The sequence below is a fragment of the Glandiceps talaboti genome, chromosome 10 (assembly GCF_964340395.1).
Source record: "Glandiceps talaboti chromosome 10, keGlaTala1.1, whole genome shotgun sequence".
Lineage (NCBI taxonomy): Eukaryota > Metazoa > Hemichordata > Enteropneusta > Spengelidae > Glandiceps > Glandiceps talaboti.
In genome coordinates this window covers 7,002,718-7,023,142 of record NC_135558.1, presented here as the reverse complement: position 1 = coordinate 7,023,142, position 20,425 = coordinate 7,002,718, and the positions used below count along the sequence as shown (strand labels likewise).

At 36.0% G+C, this 20,425-nt stretch overlaps 1 protein-coding gene across 1 annotated transcript in view; it reads left to right on the top strand.

The window, feature by feature from the left end:
- The first annotated feature begins 10,189 nt into the window (after window positions 1-10,189).
- LOC144441322 (SUN domain-containing ossification factor-like) overlaps window positions 10,190-20,425 on the top strand; it is a 40,757-nt gene continuing 30,521 nt past the window's right edge. Inside the window, exon 1 of the mRNA XM_078130879.1 lies at window positions 10,190-10,332. Coding sequence (XP_077987005.1) covers window positions 10,274-10,332 — 59 coding nt within the window. The 5' untranslated portion in view covers window positions 10,190-10,273. The remainder of the gene's footprint in view (window positions 10,333-20,425) is intronic.

Genomic DNA, 20,425 nt, shown 5'->3' with positions numbered 1-20,425 from the left:
ACCCCACTTAAAGAATGGTTCTTTTTTTATCAATACGATAGTTCTAAAGAATTCATTAAAATACATTGTTTTCCCCAGCTATATTGTACATGTCAATGAGTTTGTAATCTGAAACATCCGTGACAACTTGCGTCCAACACTACCTTCTGTCACAGTACACACACGCATACGCACAAAATCTATCTATCCGTTTAGCTGTGTTATTGTCAAAGAACAAGTGTTTTCGTGCGAATGTCTTTGTATATTGTGTAGAGCAGAAATTTATGGACGTTATTTTAGGATTTGACCCACATTTTAAAGGACCCACATAAGTTATTATACTCGTCAAATACATAATATACAACTCCCATGACGTGAAATAACGAACATGTCAGTATAACAGTAGTACAACCTTTGGGTGTGTTATTATAATCAACACAAATATTTGCTTGTCTGTGTATTTATTTGATTTATTCACAGACAAGTATGAAAGTTTGTTACTTGTCTATGGTTTATTAGATTCGAAAACAGTGTCGCTAATCTTCTAAACTTTACAGCATCACAGACAAGTATGTTATTTGCCTCTGACAGCATCAATAAGAAAAGAGAAAAACTGAGGCAAAACATACGTGAAAAAAAACCCGTTGCGAATGAGTAAGGCCAAAAAAGAATTGTTTCTGGTCAGGACAGTTTGTCTAAAATGATGCGACGACGGGATTTTTTTTTAATTCTCAACCTGTCACTCAGACTGAGTCTACTATTTATGGGGGTTACTGTTCTTTTTGTTTCGTACTTTTGAGCAAGTGTGTATGTGGGGCATTGCTTGTTCATGATTGGCTCCGCAGTTGTCTTCACTGAAGTAGGGATGGCTAATTTTGTGTTTCCCGGCCCCACGGACCTGCAGACTGAATGGTATATATTTGTTCGGTTTTTAAATTATCTGCACTGACACTTTCACTAACTGTAATTTGTACAAAATTCCAGAGCTGGGCACGCCTATACAGTAAAAAGAATTTCTGGGTAAATAATTGTGTTCTGTTCTAAATATATGTATATTATACTGTTCGTATATTGGCCCCAGTATTTCGGCTGTGAACATAGTCCTGCTTGCAGACTGTGTACGGGACGCGGGGGGGGGGGGGGAGCTATATATTGTCAGAATCGAGTCCCGAATTACTCCATATGTTCAATATAGAATAAGATGCGACTGTGTTTGATTTTAAAAGATCTAGACAATCAATAAAGCTCATATTACAATCAGAAAGATTCTAACAGTTTCATAGATCCAATATGTTGATGTTGTAGCTTGACGTTTGACATTCGAGTATGATGCTCTAGTTGCTTGCTGTTGTAAAGGTCAGATGTATATAGTTCTACCGAAGAGTCAACAGTCACGTAAATCACTTTCCAGACAGAAATCAATGATAAAAAACAATCCATTGGGTAATTTATATCTATGACTGAACTTAATGTACAAATCAAAATAATAAATTAAAAACAAGGAAACATGTGCAAGTCGGTGAAATTTTTTTAATGATGCTTTACGCGCTATTGCGAGAACATAATCATAATGCTGTAGACACAGTATCCACTTCAGATCGACTACGTTTGGACTACAACGTGACTAAAGTTACTTCAGTTTACTCTATTGTTGGATTTAGAGGAAGTTACAAACAGCTGGCTTAACGATTCAGTAGTTATTGATGAGGCTTTGGTGTCGAGGTGCTCCCTTCCATCGTTACTAATCACCATGTTTGTATCGAACTTAGATATTTATGTTCCAGCCAAGATGTATCCATTAAAACCGTGTGCATCTAAGCTGATGTTCCAGCCAACAACATGACTGTCCATTGACTTTTAATATACATGAAAGCTGATGGAACAAAAACGTTTCTCAACAAACGTGTTTCATAGATTGTTAAGCAGACAAAATTTCTTAGCTGGCTCGTAACATGAATGTGTCACGGTGAGTTGCTTAATCTATCAAATCTCATATATGGATAAGTAATTCAATATTTTAATTCATGGCTTCAGATTCGTTCATATCTTTTCTAATTCCATGTATGAACATAATATCGTTCAAATTATGACGTAATTTGTGAATCCGTGACATCGTTTAACAATATTTGAGTTCAAACCAACTGTGTATTGAACAGTCGTGGAACTATTGGAATTGAAAAGATTACGCTACAACAGTGTCGGTAGTTTTATTGTCAATAAATGATGTATGGAGCTCGTTGGTAATGTTTAATGGCTATATATCACAATTTGAATGGACTATTTGTCTACTTTCAAATGAGAAGCTCATACATCAGTCTTTCTTTTGACATTTTCGTCTTAGTTCTGTCCTATTTACCCATCTATATAACTTATAATTTATGTATGTAAGTTATGACTCCATCTTAATGTCTTTGCTTGACATTTGCGTGACATTCAAAAATGTGATTTTTTAAATATCAATTATCAGTTTCTCGGTGTATCATTGGCCGGAAGAACAAATCGAGTTGACGAACCGCCATTAGACCGTCACATTATATCTATATTATTATATTATTATATTGTAAAGTAAAAAAATCCGATTTCAACATCCTGCTGTAGATCACATTTCGAACTTGAAATGTCATTATTTTCAACAATTTTGTAGTGACGTCATTGGTCCATGTATAGTATTTATCTCTGGAGACGTCACTGGTTCGTATTTAGTCGTTATCTGGTGACGTCACTGATTCACATGTAGTCGTTATCTGGTGACGTCACTGGTTCACATATGTAGTCGTTCGTCTGGTGATATCACTGGTTCGTGTGTATTCCTTATCGTTTGACGTGACCAGTTCTGTATGGTGACAACTGGTTCGCGTTTAGTCATTAGCTGGGGACACCACTGGTTCATGCGTAGCCATTATCTGGTGACGTCACCAGTCTGTGCACTGTACATACTGTTCTATAGCTATAGATACTTTGCTGTACTACATTTACTTTAACGAAGTGTGCAGATAGCAATGATCGCATATCATCTAGCCAAGTGATATTTCATATACACCTGACCAGGGAATATTGACTCGAAGTTATGCCCAGGCTACGATGTTCAATCAACGCTTTCAAGTTTTCGATTAATCCCACGTGCCTAGCAAAGGTATTCCTGAGACGTTTAGTCTCAAGGGGAGTGATATATTCCCCCCAAGAGGTCGTTTGATCTCGAAGGGAGTGATCCATCCCTGCAAGACATCGTTCGATTTCAAGGGGTGTGATTTATCCCCCTCCCCCCTAGTTTAGTAATAGTTTGTTTTTTCTTCTTTTTTGTGCTGGGAATTCCTCTTATTTTTATGCAGACAAATACACACAGAAACACACAATTCTCCAGAAATCCATTGAAGTTTTGGGACTACGTGACAGGGCTATGTTGCACCATAGACCCTCCATGTTGGTGGATGGTCTATGGTTGCACGCTCCATATCACGTCGCTGTGGAACTGAAGGTTTTCCCAGTAATAAGTCCACATGCTATCCCAGAGTTATCCATGCCCAGCATACATAGAGCATCTGCTGGCTCCGAGTGAGTATCCTGGCTGTTGAAGTTATTACTACAGATTCTGAAGCCCCCCTCCCCATTCGCACTCATCGTGTGAGTGGGAAACTGCTGAGTGATACATACCCATAACCTCTCACTACAAGTCATGAGCTCTAACCACCACGTCTGATTTGATCTGTGTTATGCAAAGATCATCAAAGTGTAACTAAGCCCCTTGCCTTGATTACCAAATATGTTTATGCGCCACAAACAATCCCTGTTCGATAATTTCAGATAGAGTTGTCGATAAGAAATTCATCCATTTTCATTATTATTCAGGACGGTATAACTTATTAATCACTTTCCTGTGGTCACAGTCTTGTACATGGGCCAAGTCGCCTTCTACTCGATCGTTGGCAGATGACTTGACAACGTCTGCCCAAAGTAATAATAAATGTTTTCCGGATTTACAATTATACAGTACAATCGGTATGTACACCCTAGGGAAGACACTAATTAAAACTGTGACGGAGATGAAAGGTTAGCAGGCCTGCTTTAATGTGTTAATAGATCTTGGACGTCAAAACCTTTAGTGTCGGTTCAACCGGTTGTGTGTATGTGCCAGGTCGTCATTAAACATTTATAAGCTATTAAATATATTTACAAGAAAGGCATGCTAACATGGAAATGTAAGACATGGAAACGTAACAGTTGGGAAACGGTGACGAGTCTGTTGCAACTTGCAACATGAATGACGTACACCGTACGCCGTCGTCAAAATGTGTCACACTTTTTTTTTTAGTTTTTTTTCCTTCTTCATTGCAGTGATCGTATCAGACCTATCCTATATTTATCTATGAATTCATACAAAAAGACTTCACAATAGCACAATAATCGTTAACATTTTATAACTTTATTTTATTTGGATATTATTACAAACTCCCTGTGTTTTCATTTTTACATTATCAAAAAAGCATAAACTTTCAGACGTATTGCTATTGAATGATACCTGAATCATTTATGCCGTATTCCATTTAATCACCTTGCAAGCCGCCATTTTTGAATAAATTCATACGAGGTCGACCCAGGAGAGGAGATGATGAGGGATAAAATCATATGACAGTACAGTAAGTAGTCAGCAAAATATGGCTTAATAACATAACTAAATTCAATATGTAAACATTTTGGATTGTTTTGGCTGGTTAGAATTGCAAATAAAGTTTGCCGTACGTATAAAACTAAGAATGAAGAGAGCAGCTATAGTACTCGACTATCATGACCCTCACTTCAAGTTATTGTCCAAAAGCTATTGCTGAACAGCACTCCAAGTGGTCAAACTATGTGAACTTTTGTCTTTTGTCGCTGTCTCTAGTAATTTACTGCCACTAATACACAATGGGTCACTGTATAATAAACATTCAACTAAACGATTTACCTAAAACTACCGTTGATATATACAGTGACTGATATTAAGTAAAATATACACAGTTCACAAAGTATCGTGTATCTATAGCTTGTACATACTAAAACATGGAACAATTTCATGAGAGGGACATATCTGGTTACCGTGATTGAAGGACTGCATGCTGCCATAGTCTCACTCACTCACTTACTCACTCACTCGCTCACCCACTCATCACTCGCTCACTCACTCATCACTCGCTCACTCACTCACTCACTCACTCACTCACTCACTCACTCACTCACTCGCTCGCTCGCTCGCTCACTCACTCACTCACTCACTCGCTCGCTCGCTCACTCACTCACTCACTCACTCATCGCAATAACTTCTCATATCTTAGCTTGCGCTTTTTCATGCGCTTCAGCAAGTTTGTTTCTATCTGTCTTTCGAAACATGATACTTTCTAACTCTTGAACTTTCTCTGACAGAATGTCCATTTCTTTAATGAGTTCAGTTCGTTCAAAGGCAAGTTGGTTTGATCTAGACACAGTTAGACGATGTCTTTCCAAATTCGATTCAATGTCGCGTTTTTCATCCTCTTTGACTCCCATTTCTTTCTCTACTAGTTTCACTCCTTTCGCCAGCGATCTCATTTTCTTGGAGAGTACCTCTACATCTCTCTTATTGTCTCTTGTTTCCCGATCGAAGTACACAAGTCGTTTCTTGTCTAAAATCGTTTGTTCTGTGTCTCCCTTTTCTCCAAGCATTGATTTCCGTCGCGAGGAAAGACGCGAGATGTCGTTATCAATGAGTTTGATTCGTTCATGGAATTCTTTCAGTTTCACTCGTATTCGTTTTTCGACGATATTGCTCAACAGGTTGGCATGCTCGATTTCCAGATTGCCGTATTCTTCTTGTTTTAAACGTAGGAGGCGCTTTATTCGGATCAACTTGAATTGGACATCTTCCAGGTAAATTTGATCATACGCGCGCCACTTCCCAATCATCTGTAAACAGATATGGAACTTCTGGAAAATATCCGGGAAAAGTCGAAGGATGGGATAACGACGACAGTCGCAGGTTTCGGCAACTTCCAACGAAAACTTTTCGGAACTAAAGAGTTTGACGAGGACTCCGTTCTTAGCAGTGCTCAACAGTTCCGAAATTCCTTTTAAGTTGTTCTTCAACTCCAAATTTGTTTCTCTGGCCCACTTTAAGTCGAATTCCCCTTCCAGTGATTGGTAATTCCTGCAATATGTATGTAGCATGGTGAATAGGTCATGTACCTCATCGTAAAGTTCGTCTAATTGTTTGAGTGTTTTCTTGAAGCTATCTGTGTATTGCCGTAGATCTTTGCTGAAACCTGCGTCCCGTACCCCCAGACCAGGTCGTTTGCCGTCAGCTACTGTCACCCTACACAAATTATCCAAATCATTCAAGGATGCCAGTTTAGGAATTTCTTGTTTAACTCGTTTGGTGCGATGTTTGTGTTTCAACACTTCTTCTACGTGGATGAGATACTGTATAGGGTCAATACTGCCGTAGAAGATCTTTTCTATCTTTGTCATTAGTTTGTTTTTCAACATACGGAGTTGAAAATCGATATAATCCCACGTTTCTTGAATACTAGCTGGAGGAGTATCTCCCGTCCAAATTGGTTTCATTGCGTTCTGTAAAGGTGCCATTCTGACAGACTTCGAGCTTAGTGGTTGTTAATCCTTGTTTTAAAAACACACAACGGTATTATCAGCACAATTAGTCTATCATGGGAGTTCACTAGCACTTTGAGGTGACTTTTCAGATATAGTCGCTGTTTGTGTCCAGAAGCAATCGAATTTCGTTCCTTCTAAGTTGTTTAATTAAAGACGCTATCGTTGAGTACTTATCGCTTGTCTTTGTCGAACATCATACGGTTGTGCACTACAACATCAGTTCAGCGAATTCGTTTTGATGGGGCTATGATCCAGTCACTTTCTTCGGTGATACACACAATGATAGCGGTGATCAGCCTCTGGTGATCGTAGTTGGAATCGTCGTTGGTATATATATAGTCTGCTTCCAATGTGCGATTTACACATTCACTGTATGGTCCCTTCCAGCTCTACCACAAATGCGTTAAGCAAGGTCTACATTATTGGCTAATTGCAGTATATTTCCCGTGGCAGTAGCATGACTCCATCCAGCTCACTTCTGACTACACGGCCGCGGCTTACTTTGGATTTTCCGTCAACCTTTGTTTCGCCAGTCTCTATGGTATCCCCATAATTTCAAATAAAGACCATTTCATTTCAAGGGGGGGGGGGGGTTCACAACATTTATAGATAGATGGCTGTTTATTTTCGGAAACTAAATATCTTCAGAATTCTAGAAGATAAAACTTTGTCAGTAAATCAAATAGCCCTCAGACCACAAAAACAACCTAGTCTTGCATAACTTTAATGTAATAATAATAATGATGAGAAAATAAAGTGAAAACAACGAATGGAATAGTCCACTTTAGTTTGAAGTTGACTGAATTCAAAAGTGTTCATGAGAAAATTGAAGTCAATAACATAACTGTTTCCCGCGCAAAGATCGATACACGGTGACCATTTGCATGAAACACCCTAGCAACGTGACTTGGGGGTTTGCCAAAACAATTAACAAATCGATAACAAAGATCAATGTTTTCATAAATTATTAATGCCATTTCTTTTCAAGTTACGTAACGTGGCAACTTCATATGTGTTACACTCTGGGCCAGGGCCTGTCCTTAGCTTTGTATCGCCTCAAACAACACGAATTAGTGTAGCGCCCCCAGCGACGACTCTTTTAGTCTACCATACCAGTGTATGTATATAGCTTCTACTAATAGCCTCTATAATACCGTACGACCTTGATGGAATGACCCGTCTGAATGAACTTACCATAATTTGTATTTGAACTTGCTGCTACCTTCAGGCTCATCTTTGCCTTGCACGGAGGTCAATTTTATATATGAAAATTGATCCGAGTAGCGTTCAATATTTTCCAAATCCGATTCCAATCCTATTTCTAAATTACCATTATAACACGTCAGTTCATATTTACATGTTTTATTATGGCTTAGGGACCCAGGCTGAGAAATTTCATATTCATAATTTCCTCAGCATTGTTCGCGCAAGAGGTAAAAAAAAATTGTTTGAAGCTCCTAACTTTCGTTATTTCCCATAATGCCTCGCCCAAGTGTACAACAAGCCTCGTCTATATGCACGATTTGCCAATTTTAATATTATATTTCAGAGAGGTTGTCTAGTTGACGGAAAAGTACTTTCTGGGGTCCCTAAACATAATGAAATGGAACTAAGATAAGATTTATCCCGTCTTTGTTAGTTGTGTACAAAGACGGATAGAATGTTAACGTTCAGTCACATAAAAATAGTCAGGCCACCGGTGAGGGCGGAGTGACATGACGCATCTTAAAGTCACGGTATGTACAGCTAAATAATGAACAACTGCATATGTACGTATGAAGAATCAAACCGATTATATTAACTTTTTGCATGAATGTATAACTAGTTGTTGGTATATAATTATTTCCTTTCCTGTCAGATTACATAAAAATTATCATATTTTAATGACAAAGATACTAGTAAATTTCGAATTTCTGATAAACTAAAAATGTCACTAGAAAAATAAACAATGTAAGCATATGTTGTTAGTTATAGGATATAAGCTTACACTTCTGAGTTATATTGCCTCTGATTCTAACAAATATTTTTTTTTGTAAATATGGCATTGAATCTAACAGATGAAGAAAATAATGAACTTATCGTACGAAAGGGTGAATTTCTTTATGAAATCATGAATTAATTGAAAACTGAAAAAAAAGTAAAAACGCATATTTTGCACTCTGTGTGCAATTAGAATAGAATAGAACCTGTATTGACTATTGTATATATTTCTTCATTGGATTTTCTGCAATAAGTGTTTGGTGCTAATACAAACTAGTAAATATATAAACTGGAGTAATGATAGTTAACAAAATAACTTTTATACGAAAATCGTTAGTTTAGATAAATGTAATGTATTTCTTTGAACTCTGTAGAACAGAATAGTATTGAATCGTGTCGTCGACGTATTCGCCATTTACCCTTGAAATATGTCCTTGATTAAAAGAGCGCCCTCATACGTCGTATGAATAAATGTTAACTGTTCCGACCGGTTGAAACTGGTTACATCCACATTATACATGTATCTGCTAGACAAGAGCGCAAGACCTAGTTATTATTGTTATTACATTTCATTTGATTATGTGATTATTATTTTTTAGGAAAAGAAAGACTTCTAAAGAAAATATACTTGTGATAATGATATAGGCGTATTAAAGCTAATACCACACAATTTTCCTGGATTCTCGATCGAAATTGACGTGGACTGTAATACATTTACAATGTTTAAAATAAATGATATTTTAAAGGATCTTCACTTGGTTAATGTCGAATATGTTCCCCTGAACTTACAAAATTGTCGATAAATTATTGTTTATTTTCACCGGCAGCGTAGAAATTGTTTCATTGTTAAATTTCTTTAAACGAATTATCGAATGTCTTGAAAGTACCATGTCATGCCGTATACTAATACCGACAGACACAGCACAGCGCCATCCAATCTGACAAAAACATACAATAACTTTTGTTCTGATTTACCGTTATCTCAGGGGCGTGTATTATTGCTTAGATTACCGTTTTCTTAGGAAAATATCATACGAATCTTGCTGCTACAAATGTATCGATCTATAGTACTACGTATACTATAAATATAAATATTCCCTATACAGGTAGGAATATATATTCAAAAGGTTGTTTATTTAGTCTGTAGACCTGGAAAACAACAATCTATGCAATATTACACGCCCCTGTGTCTCAGACCATTAAAACAATAACAACCTGCCCGTGTTTTGAGTTACATAATGCCTAAATGGTGCCTCGACCTCTAAAAAGAATGAGATAGCTAGCTACATACATGTATAAAGCTTACTGTCTGAAATAATACATGTACCAATTCCTCCATTGTCTGTTGTCTGTGTTTTTGTTCCCTGCTTTTGTTTCTTTATTTTTATTTCCGCGGTCTCATAGTCCTCTGGTGTTCTGAAGCATGTGAAGTCGCATGGCCCACAACGTGATGTGAATCAGACAGATGGGCGTGTGGAGGGTGTGTTGATTGACATGTTAATTTTAAACAATAGGATGAACTCGCCAAGGCAATGAGGGCGCCCTCACTTCCTATATAGCATGCGCGTTGAATATTACTGCAACGAAAAACACGTCACCCTTACATCGACGAAGAAACTAAACCATTACTTATGGCAGATATATTTTAATTTTATACTTACACACAGTCAGCACGATGGTCACATAATCTGCGATGGAACATATCTTTCAATCTTGGACTCTGCGAATTTTTATTGTGCTGCTATTTTCTTGGTAAGTTTGAACTCCATCATAATTCATATAGTAGAATAGATATAAACTGAAGCAACTGCAGTGCTTGTATTGCCACTGGCATTGCCAATGTGAATCCAGATTCACAGTGAACATTTCGTTACGACTTTCTCTGTCGATGGAACTGTTTGTATACACTTTGTAATTATTGTGATAGTATCACGACCATCGTTGTAAACTATATGCACGCGATATATCAAGCCCCTGTCACCGTCGTTCTGATATGACGTCCGGGGGGACATCATATCGAATCACACCAACTCTTCACAGTAATATAGCCAGTATGCAGGCGTCAGGTCTGAAATATATCGATTATAATGTTGTGATACATATAACACATGGTGTGTGCTTTAGTGGCACAAGTCTGTTTGTCACAACAACTGTTACATTAAGTACTTATGTCTGGAATTTTTAGTTGTTCATGTATGCAGTCACTCCAGTGTAAGTTGTAGTGTAGATGTAGATCGATTTCGAGCTAACTCATGTGATGACGTTGAACTGAAACTTTTGTGAAGACAAACTTGTACACGTGTACTTTTTAAACTGATAAACGAAGAAGAGGCAGTTATTCCAAAATAGACTGAACACACTGTAGATCTTGTGCTGTGGATGGCCACCACCCCATCTCCACATGGGACAATGTTACCACCATAGGTGTGGGATGGGGGCACTTGGGGGTGGGGGGTGGCTGAGGGTGTACTTCACTTAAAGCACTACCATATATAAAGACCATACACATGTTGCTCTTTGGGATACAGTATTTCAGCCTGTTATTTTAAATTTGGGCAAACTTGCATAATTCAAGTGAAAGACTGTATGGTTGTAAAAAAATATATTATTATTATTATTATTATTATTATAATTATAATATTAATATATTTTTGTACTGTGCATGTGCATGCAGTCACCATCAGAGGCCGTGAAGGATGATATTCATTCAGCATATCAAAATAACTTACATTTGTAAAAAGAAATTACCCATTTTCCTCGTAAACAATTGTAAACAGGAAAATTGACACATTTCAGATTCAGAAGTAATTCTTCCATATTTTATATTTATAATATGGCACATACATGCCATCATTGCAACAGACTGACAACAAACCTAAATAGGGCCCGTCAGAAAAAATGTATTGAAGTGAAGGCATACATGTATGTAATAAGAGAATATCGAATGAAAATTCTTCTGAAAATAAATTTTTATGATCATATCAATGTGTATATGGTATTAACTATTATCATCAGAAGAGATATGACACTACCCTGGCAGTTACGCATCATTAGTAACTGTTGTTCCTCCAACATACATGTACCACACAGTATGATAAAGCTTACTAAATTTGTTCATATTTTGCCACTTATTTCAGAGTTAACTATCTCTAAGATACTGTAATATTATATAGTTAACTTGGGTAACTCTGGTTTTATTACTTGTAGTATACCAGTACTAGTTTAGTTAACTTCTAGTTTACTTCTATATTGTACTGGTATTTATTTTAACTAGTTGTGATTTACTAACTAGTAACTAGTGCTAGTAGTAGTAGTAGAATTGCTATACTGATATTTTTTACCTAGTTATGATTTACTAACTAGTAACTAGTAGTACTACTCTACTGGTAATTGTTACCTAGTTATGATTTACTAACTAGTAACTAGTACTAGTAGTACTGTTGTACTGGTATTTGTTATCTAGTTATGATTTACTATTAACTAGTACTAGATAACTGATAAGTTGTATAAATATACAGTATTTTGTATGTCTCCATGACTGATGAATTTGAGAGGATGCTTTAGGTGCAAACATATGTCCATCGTCGCAAACCACGACTGTTTTACGGTACTGTTCTTAATGAGTCGGTCCCTACTGGTTTATTTTGAAGTGTAGCAGAAGAAAATAATAGCTCTGGTTTGCAAGAATGACATATGTCATTTTGTCTAAGATGAAACTGAGGACAAACTACATGTATCGTGTATTTGCCACAAAAGTGTCCTGTCAAATCCATTAGACTGAGAGGGAGACATCGTATCTAAGATGACAAATTGTATATGAGTTTTTGTAGGTTTTGCCCAACCACACTTCATCATTATCTAGCAGCACTGTTGTATAATTCATATATTCCTCTTTTTACTTACTGGGTATCACGTTTATTAACAAAACGATGAAAATATGGAAAGCAAATTGCTTACATATAATTAGGATTGTGTCAGTCTCTGAAAGTTAAATTAGTGTGTCATTGCTGCAAGATAAACAACTGCAAAAGATGCAGCTGAGATCTCCAGACTGTATTCATTAATATCAATATGGGATATGTATTAACTATGTCTCAATGTATTGGGATGACCTATACATGCATACATAGCCATTATATCTCAGTGTATTAGACCAGGGTTATGTTGACAGTAGGACATGTACATAATCATGAATGTACCATACCTTATTGTGTTCTATTCAATGTCCATTGTATGTACAGAATGGGCGTCACATTGTGAATTTACTTAAAGCGTTTAAAACATGAATTCTTCATTTTACAAAAGTAAATGTCTTCAATGAATAGTTTCTAAATGCTGGTACATTTTACATTGTAGATATGACCCAAATCTTCTCTGTAATATGATATTTCTACCAGGGTTCATGTTTATATATAAACTGTACACTGCAGCCTGTAATAGTATAGTATGTACAGTACTGCCACGTAGCTCCTTACGCTATAAACAGATTCCTATTGCCTTGTACAGGACGTTGAAAATCATTATTGCAAAGCTGAATAGCTAGCTGTCATATTGTATTGTGATTTGTGCATACAGTGTACAGTGAGTAAAGATATGATGACTACCAGGTTATTTTTCACAGAGAAAGCCTGTAATACACAGTAGGTGAGAGGATGCACTCTAGACATTGGCTGACAATATGATATGAATTCTTAAAATTTTAATAATTTGAACTACTAGTACATAGCCTGTGCAATATGATTAATATCTGATGTAGAAATGTGGCTCAGTTTCTTTGTTTCCTTCACACATTGTTGTTTGTAGTCACGGTTTGCATCCAGTTAAACGTCGGAAAAGAAAAAAAAGCACAAAACAGCAGAAAATACCCTCAACATTACAACAAATCCTACAATTAATGAAGCTACAATTACAGTGCCAGCCAGGAAGTGCAATTTGTACACTTCCAAATAAACCACATAAGCTAGCCACTAAACTAGCTATCAGGCTTGTCTGTGTGGTTCACCTGGGCAAAAGTAAACATTGTGAAGCCAGATGACCAAGTATCTGGGCTATGTCAATTTTTATAAGTACACTTCTAACCCAAAGACTTGACTATAGAACCCAGCATATTGGTGTTTCATTCTGGTGAAGGCCATTGTCAAACAAGATGGCCATATCTCCAGGCTAGCACACTTTCCATTCATCTATAAATCAAGTTGGATATATATGTCAGCTCACTGAACACTAACTCATAATATTTTGATACAAAAACCCAACGGCTAGATTCTAGTCTAAGTCTAAAGTTACACTTAAACTGTTCTTATTTCATAATTTTGCAGTAAGATGTATAATTATAAGCTGATGTCTTCCTTTCTTATAACCAAAAGTATTATGACAATGTATAAATTGAAAAGAAATTTTAAAAAAGTATATTTGTAATTATTTTTTTAATTGTCTAATTACAAAGATTATAGATCAAAACTAACAATTCATATTTTTGTTTATTACATATTTGTGCAGTTGAATATGTACCCTAAAATCCCAGAAAAAAAAATTCTGAGAATGAATGTTCATGGACTCGGGGTTCATACTTAAGTAATGACTTCTCACAGATTCTTGGAAGTGGAATTTTCGCTGAAGTCTCATCAGTGTAGTCAGGGATGTAGGCATGGAGATCCTAACAGTTTCTCTCAAGGTCATTTCATGTGTCTCTTCAGAGATATGTGACAGTAGCCCATAGTAGTACATGTACACCCCTGACGATGCTGACGAGATGTCACATTGTCAGTGAAAATGTGGATTTTACTTCCAAGAATTTTTTTGACTCGGTGAGTTGAAAATTTGAGAAGAAAATAGCTTTATTATATCAGCAATTTTCATGGTTGATCTTGACTGGAGATGACAAAAGTCAAGATTAATCAGTTAAATGTAGATTCTAAGAAAATGTGAAAAAAACAACTATTACATAATAGTCTATCTTCTGATACAGAAATACACATATTTACAAGACAGTATTGATTGTCTAGGATTCCCAGGGTTCATGATTGTCTTCAGCTAGGTCAATAACCTTTCTAAGATATGAATAAATTAGGTAAATTAGATGGATAACTGAGTAGACATGATGCTGTACAACAGCTGAGTGACTGTCAGTCTGTGCTATGTGTAATTTATTGTACAGTGAATCTATTTTGTTATTACAAGGTGAATTGATGCATTTTTAGTAGTGTAGAGATAGCATGCATGCTGTGACACTGTTTAAAATTCAAAATTGTACAGGTATATTTAGATTTGTCGCAACATTAATGTGATGATGGTTAAACTGAAATAATATTGATAGTGAAAAGTGTGAGAATGAATATATTCATGGATTCTGGGTTCATACTTAGTAATAAATATTTTCCCAAGCACATTTCACTTGTTTCTTGCGAGACTAATAACAATAACCTATTGTAGTACATCCCTGATGATGCTGATGAGATGTCAGCAAAAAATTCTGAATTCGCTTCCAAGAAATGTTTTGATACCGTGAATAGAAATTTTCATTACTATTCTAAATGTTAAAGTATTTGACAGAATTCATACAGTGATACTAATATATTTACAGGGTTTATGTAATTCAGGGTTATTTAAGAGGCAGAATATGTTATATTATAGTATAATCAAACTATCAATGCCATTCAAAAGTGGAAAATTCATATCACTTACTTTAAACCTGTACTAGCTGTGACTGGGGCATTTTTTTCATCAAATAACCAAAGATATATTGACTAAAAATTGGTCAATATTTTATAAAAGAACGTTGTATTTTTTAATTAGGGACAGAAGTAGCAGTGGCAAGTTTATATCTTGTGCTACAACTCCGTTTTGAATCTGTCACAACTGTACTACCGGGGTAGTTGTAAACTTGATTATCATTTTTTGACCAGACAACCATGATATATTCACTGAAAATTGGTAAAATAGCAATGATTAGACATTGTACATGTTAATCAGTGGTCAATATTATCCATAAGCAGTATAGAAACTGGATTTTTGGGTTCAAAAATCAATGGTTTATCGAGTATACAGCTACAAAAATATGTTTACCCACAAGCAATCCTACAATATTATGAGTAAGTTATTGCACCTCACAAAACATTTCAAATAAAATGTTCCAGTAAAAGTTATTGTAGACTATGAGATATGTTGTGTTGTTCTGCACTGACTGGCCTCCTTTCTCCCCCCTGGATGGAGTTGACCAATGTGGTAAGGGCACCCTGTCACAGCATACAATGTACCTTGCAGATTATAGTTATTGCAGCTTTAATATGTTTAACTTAATGTTCAGATTTTCTCACAACTATTAGTGTAAACATAACGTAAACCGGTGGTATGTGAGTACAAGTGTGGCATGCTCTATGTTTTTAGCTTCCTAGTAGGCACCACTTGGAGGGGGCCATTACATTTGGTTCCATCCGTTTGTCTGTTCATCCATCAGTCCATGCATGCGTGCACATCACATCTCTGGCATGCATCAACTTATTTCAACCAAACCTAGTACAAAGGTACCATACTATGCTAGACATATGAATATGTAGGCACACATCATAACACATACACATTTCAATCATATAGCTATATTACGTACAATATGTATAATGTGCACATTCAAATTGTAGCACATACTAACTTTCATTGTATCATTATGTGTACACATGCATAAACATGTGACATTTTAACCCCATCGTTACAAGCAGCTGTGTTATGTCCATGGTGTATAGTGTTTGTGTACATGCATATCGTTACACACATCATAACACTTATGACATTTTAACCCCACTCTACTACCTGTCGTATATCCGGCCAGGTCTGTGTTTGTTGCTAGTACTTGACCTGAACAGTGATACACATTGTGACACATCATGCTAACTTTTGTTGTATATCCACATGTGTGTAACACACCATATATAACATTCACGAGTTGACATTTTGACCCCCCCCCCCCCCCCCTAGCAGCTGTATTACGCTGTGTATGTGTGTATGTGTTCACGTGTCCTGACATGCCAACTTTGCTGTTTATATGTACACAGACGTTGTGCTACAGACCGACTTCTTTGATCTAGAAGTGTTCACATACATGTACTAATATCTAAGATTTGAATCCACTCAGCCATTACTCCTGTGACTGGCATCCCCAGTAAATGTATCTATATTTATTTGACATCGTTCTTTGTAACATATTTACCAGGAGGGGGGAATACAGGAAGATGTGTTCATCTAGTAGCAATAATATCAAACAAATTTGATATCACATACGTTTGTAGTAATATAGTATGTGCTATGACACAGTATGCCTAATATTGCTTTGTTATGGTATGTACCCATAAAATCATATGTTGTCCAAAGAAAAGCATTTGTTGTATTTCACATATACCCAGCTCCTTTCATCAACAAATCACACCTCTTCAATTCTATTCATAATAACATATTAAACAAAGATACTTGCTTGAACCCCACTGATAGCAGATATTAAACAAATAGTATTAAGTTATTATTAAATTGAAATAAGATTCTCTGACTTTGATTTGTTTGTTCTACAATTTACCATTTTCATGCTGAATGCAACTATATTACAAGTATTGGAAGTATAGGACAGCCTGACACAATTCATCTAAAAGAAGTTTTTTACCATGCAAAAACAAATTGTGCACACAATTACATTCATTAAACGGAATGTCTCCTCAGAACCATTATTAAGAAATTTGATATTTATAACAATCATATATCACAGTACTAATTACAGTTATGAGTTTTCGTTCATAATGTACTTCACAAGAACATATCATCAAGTATTTCATAACTTTTTCCACTTCACTTAATCATTCGTATACAACCAGACAAAGTACATGTATTACACAGTAATTATCTGAATCATTTCAAGTGTGAAATTTCCAATTTTATACATGTGTACACTATTGTTTGTGTGTATTGTAGTCAAATACATAGGTTTTCTGGTATCCTTTACTTGTATAACAGTTTACTTTATGTTAATATACTTATGGACAATCACACAATGTCACACAAGCTCAATAAGCGAACTTCTTTCGTGGTAGTGGTGGTGGTACACGTGGTGGTGGTGGTGGTGGTGGTGGTGGTGGTGGTGGTGGTCTGGCATCAATGTGATTGCTGAACTTCGTTTTCGCACTTCTAACCAAATTTCGACGGAAAACATTCACTCCTTCAATGATAACAGTTTTTGTATTTACTACTGAGATCTGAATTCTGATTTGATAAGTTGATGAAAATTTACTTCTAATGTGAGATATGGTGCTTGGTTTCTTGTAGTATGAATGTGCGTTTACAATCATGTTTTTACATTACATCGATCATAGTGGTCTGACCGCTACAGTTTTCATCCTATTTTACAATACATGATATATAAACATCTGATGTTGCATTTAAATGTTTGTCAAGCTTGTTCGCACATTGTGCAATCGTCCCTTATATACATGTATTTCTGGGTATAAATAGATATTAATATGCAGCGCAAAGCTCAATATAGAAAAAGCCTGCTATTCTGAACCATATTACAACTTTAATTATGCAATGCACAGGCCAAGATTTTGTCTTTGAACAGAAAATATGGATTATATACCCGGGTCATTCTACATCATTGAGAACCAATGTCTACATCACTGGTTTGGTGGTGCACAAAATATGAGTCAAAACATTTGAAATCGCCATTATTTTACCAAAGTTTTCATGAATTATCCTTGAGGAGGTACACATGTATAATTGTATTATTCCCCAATATTTGTCTTCATTCAGCTGGGAAATACTTGTCTAGTGACTCGTAGTGACAAGGCCCCATAGGTCACTTGTATTTTCCAAAATATTGGGAATATTATCTAATTGTGAATGTGATATGTAAAATATAGTCAGTATTTGTACAACTTGGTCCTCTGTATTCATGACAGACAACGCTATGACTCAGCTTTATTTGTGCAAGGTGCATGTATCAATTCAACACACGTTGTAGTGCTCATGAAAATGACTGAATGCAAATTTTGATACACAAAAATAGAAATGATAGACTTCATGGTATTACGATGTTATAATTACATGTATGTGATGTTGGTTTATAAATAAACATAAGTCTTCAGTAGGAATGTGAAAGAAGTCGAATTGACACAGCTGCCAGGCTGTCTGTGTATTTAAATTAAACACATTGTGTATTTTCAAAAACAGTTTGATGATGTAATTATGTTTAGATATACTCACTGATGTGTGTAAAAAATCTAATATGATGTTTAATGTGGTTTGTAAACAGTCATGTTATCAGTTGGCATGAGGGTGACCCTAATATTTGTGCATGTTTCTAATTACGTTTTCATACCAACTATGGGTCAGTCCATTTGCTTTAAAAAAGAAAGAAGGTAAAACAAGAAAAATTCAACATTTTCATATTTCTCAGCCTCTCCTTTTCCTCCTCTTCCCAGCTTCTCTACACAATTGCCATGTTGTTAGCCCCTACTTGAATAACTTCCGCCATGAAAAAATGCTCTGTTGGTGAACAAGTTTCATTGCCGCCGCCATGACTGTAGATTACATTGACAGTTCAGATGCTTGCTTATTCTTGTCAGAGAGGGCGCTGTTCTACAAAATATTAAGGGTGGGTCAATTGCTGACTTATACTATTAGTTCTTATCACTTTCAACTACATTTAATAGGCCATATCAGTAACTGAATCCTTATCCTCAAGATTCTGACTTTGTTGTTGGTTACATGTACATTGTGGTAGTTGTGGTTTGACCATTCCATCCAACTTTTAACCTGTGTGTTTACAAACTATTGCTGGGGTATAATTATCACTCTATTCCTACAAACAAATTTTGATGTAGCTCAAATTCAGTTTCCCTGGCCTTGATGTAGCTCAAATTCAGTTTCCCAGGCCTCACTTCCAGCTATAAACAAGTTCAAAACTTATTTAGTTTATTCAGATTCATGTTACCAATTAGCTACATTGCCTTCAGAATTGAAATTCATGTTCATCTTGAATCAGTTTTAGGATTCTGACAGCTTCTCAACCAATCAATTTAATGTAATTTTGACCAATCATGAATGCAATCTCTTCTCTATTGACCAATCATATTCTTTCCTTAGTAACCTATCATAAGTAGGTCAATATCAAGTTTGCACCAAGATTTGTGGGATGTTGGTAACCCAACATAAACTGATGAATATGTGTGATTTGTAGGAGATTTATTAATAACCTTAACGTTTACATAGTTGCTTATAGTACTTGATTGTGCTAGTCTAGTACTATCCTTCATCAAAGCTTAAGATCTGTCTTCCAATACCACGTCAGCATCCAGACTTGTTTATGCAGTCATCACTCTTTCCAGAACCTTGTATACAACAATGATCTCACACCTACATCCTAGACATTGGAGAGAATTTTTGTCCAATACCTCCTCAGAAATGGCTGCAGACATGTACATGTAGGTTATGCTGTATGTAAGATACAACATTCATACCACACTATCAGCTACCACTCACTGGTTTAGAAGTCTGACAGGGCTGAACAACACCACTGTCTTACTGTCTAATGTATAGCCTTGGTATGAGGGATTTCTGTATTATTGCTTCGGAAACCATAGAATTGCAACATTAAATCAATAACAACAGGGGTTTGACTCCATTGAACTAACTAACAGTGTTACCCAGTACTACTCTACACGTAGTCTAATATATACAGAATGTGACAGTGAGGGACTTCTCTGTCATTAGAGAAACCATACAACTACAGTGTGCACTAAATGTATAACACAGCATGGATCATTGGTTTATATTCAATTCAAACTGATATACAGATGTTTTATATATA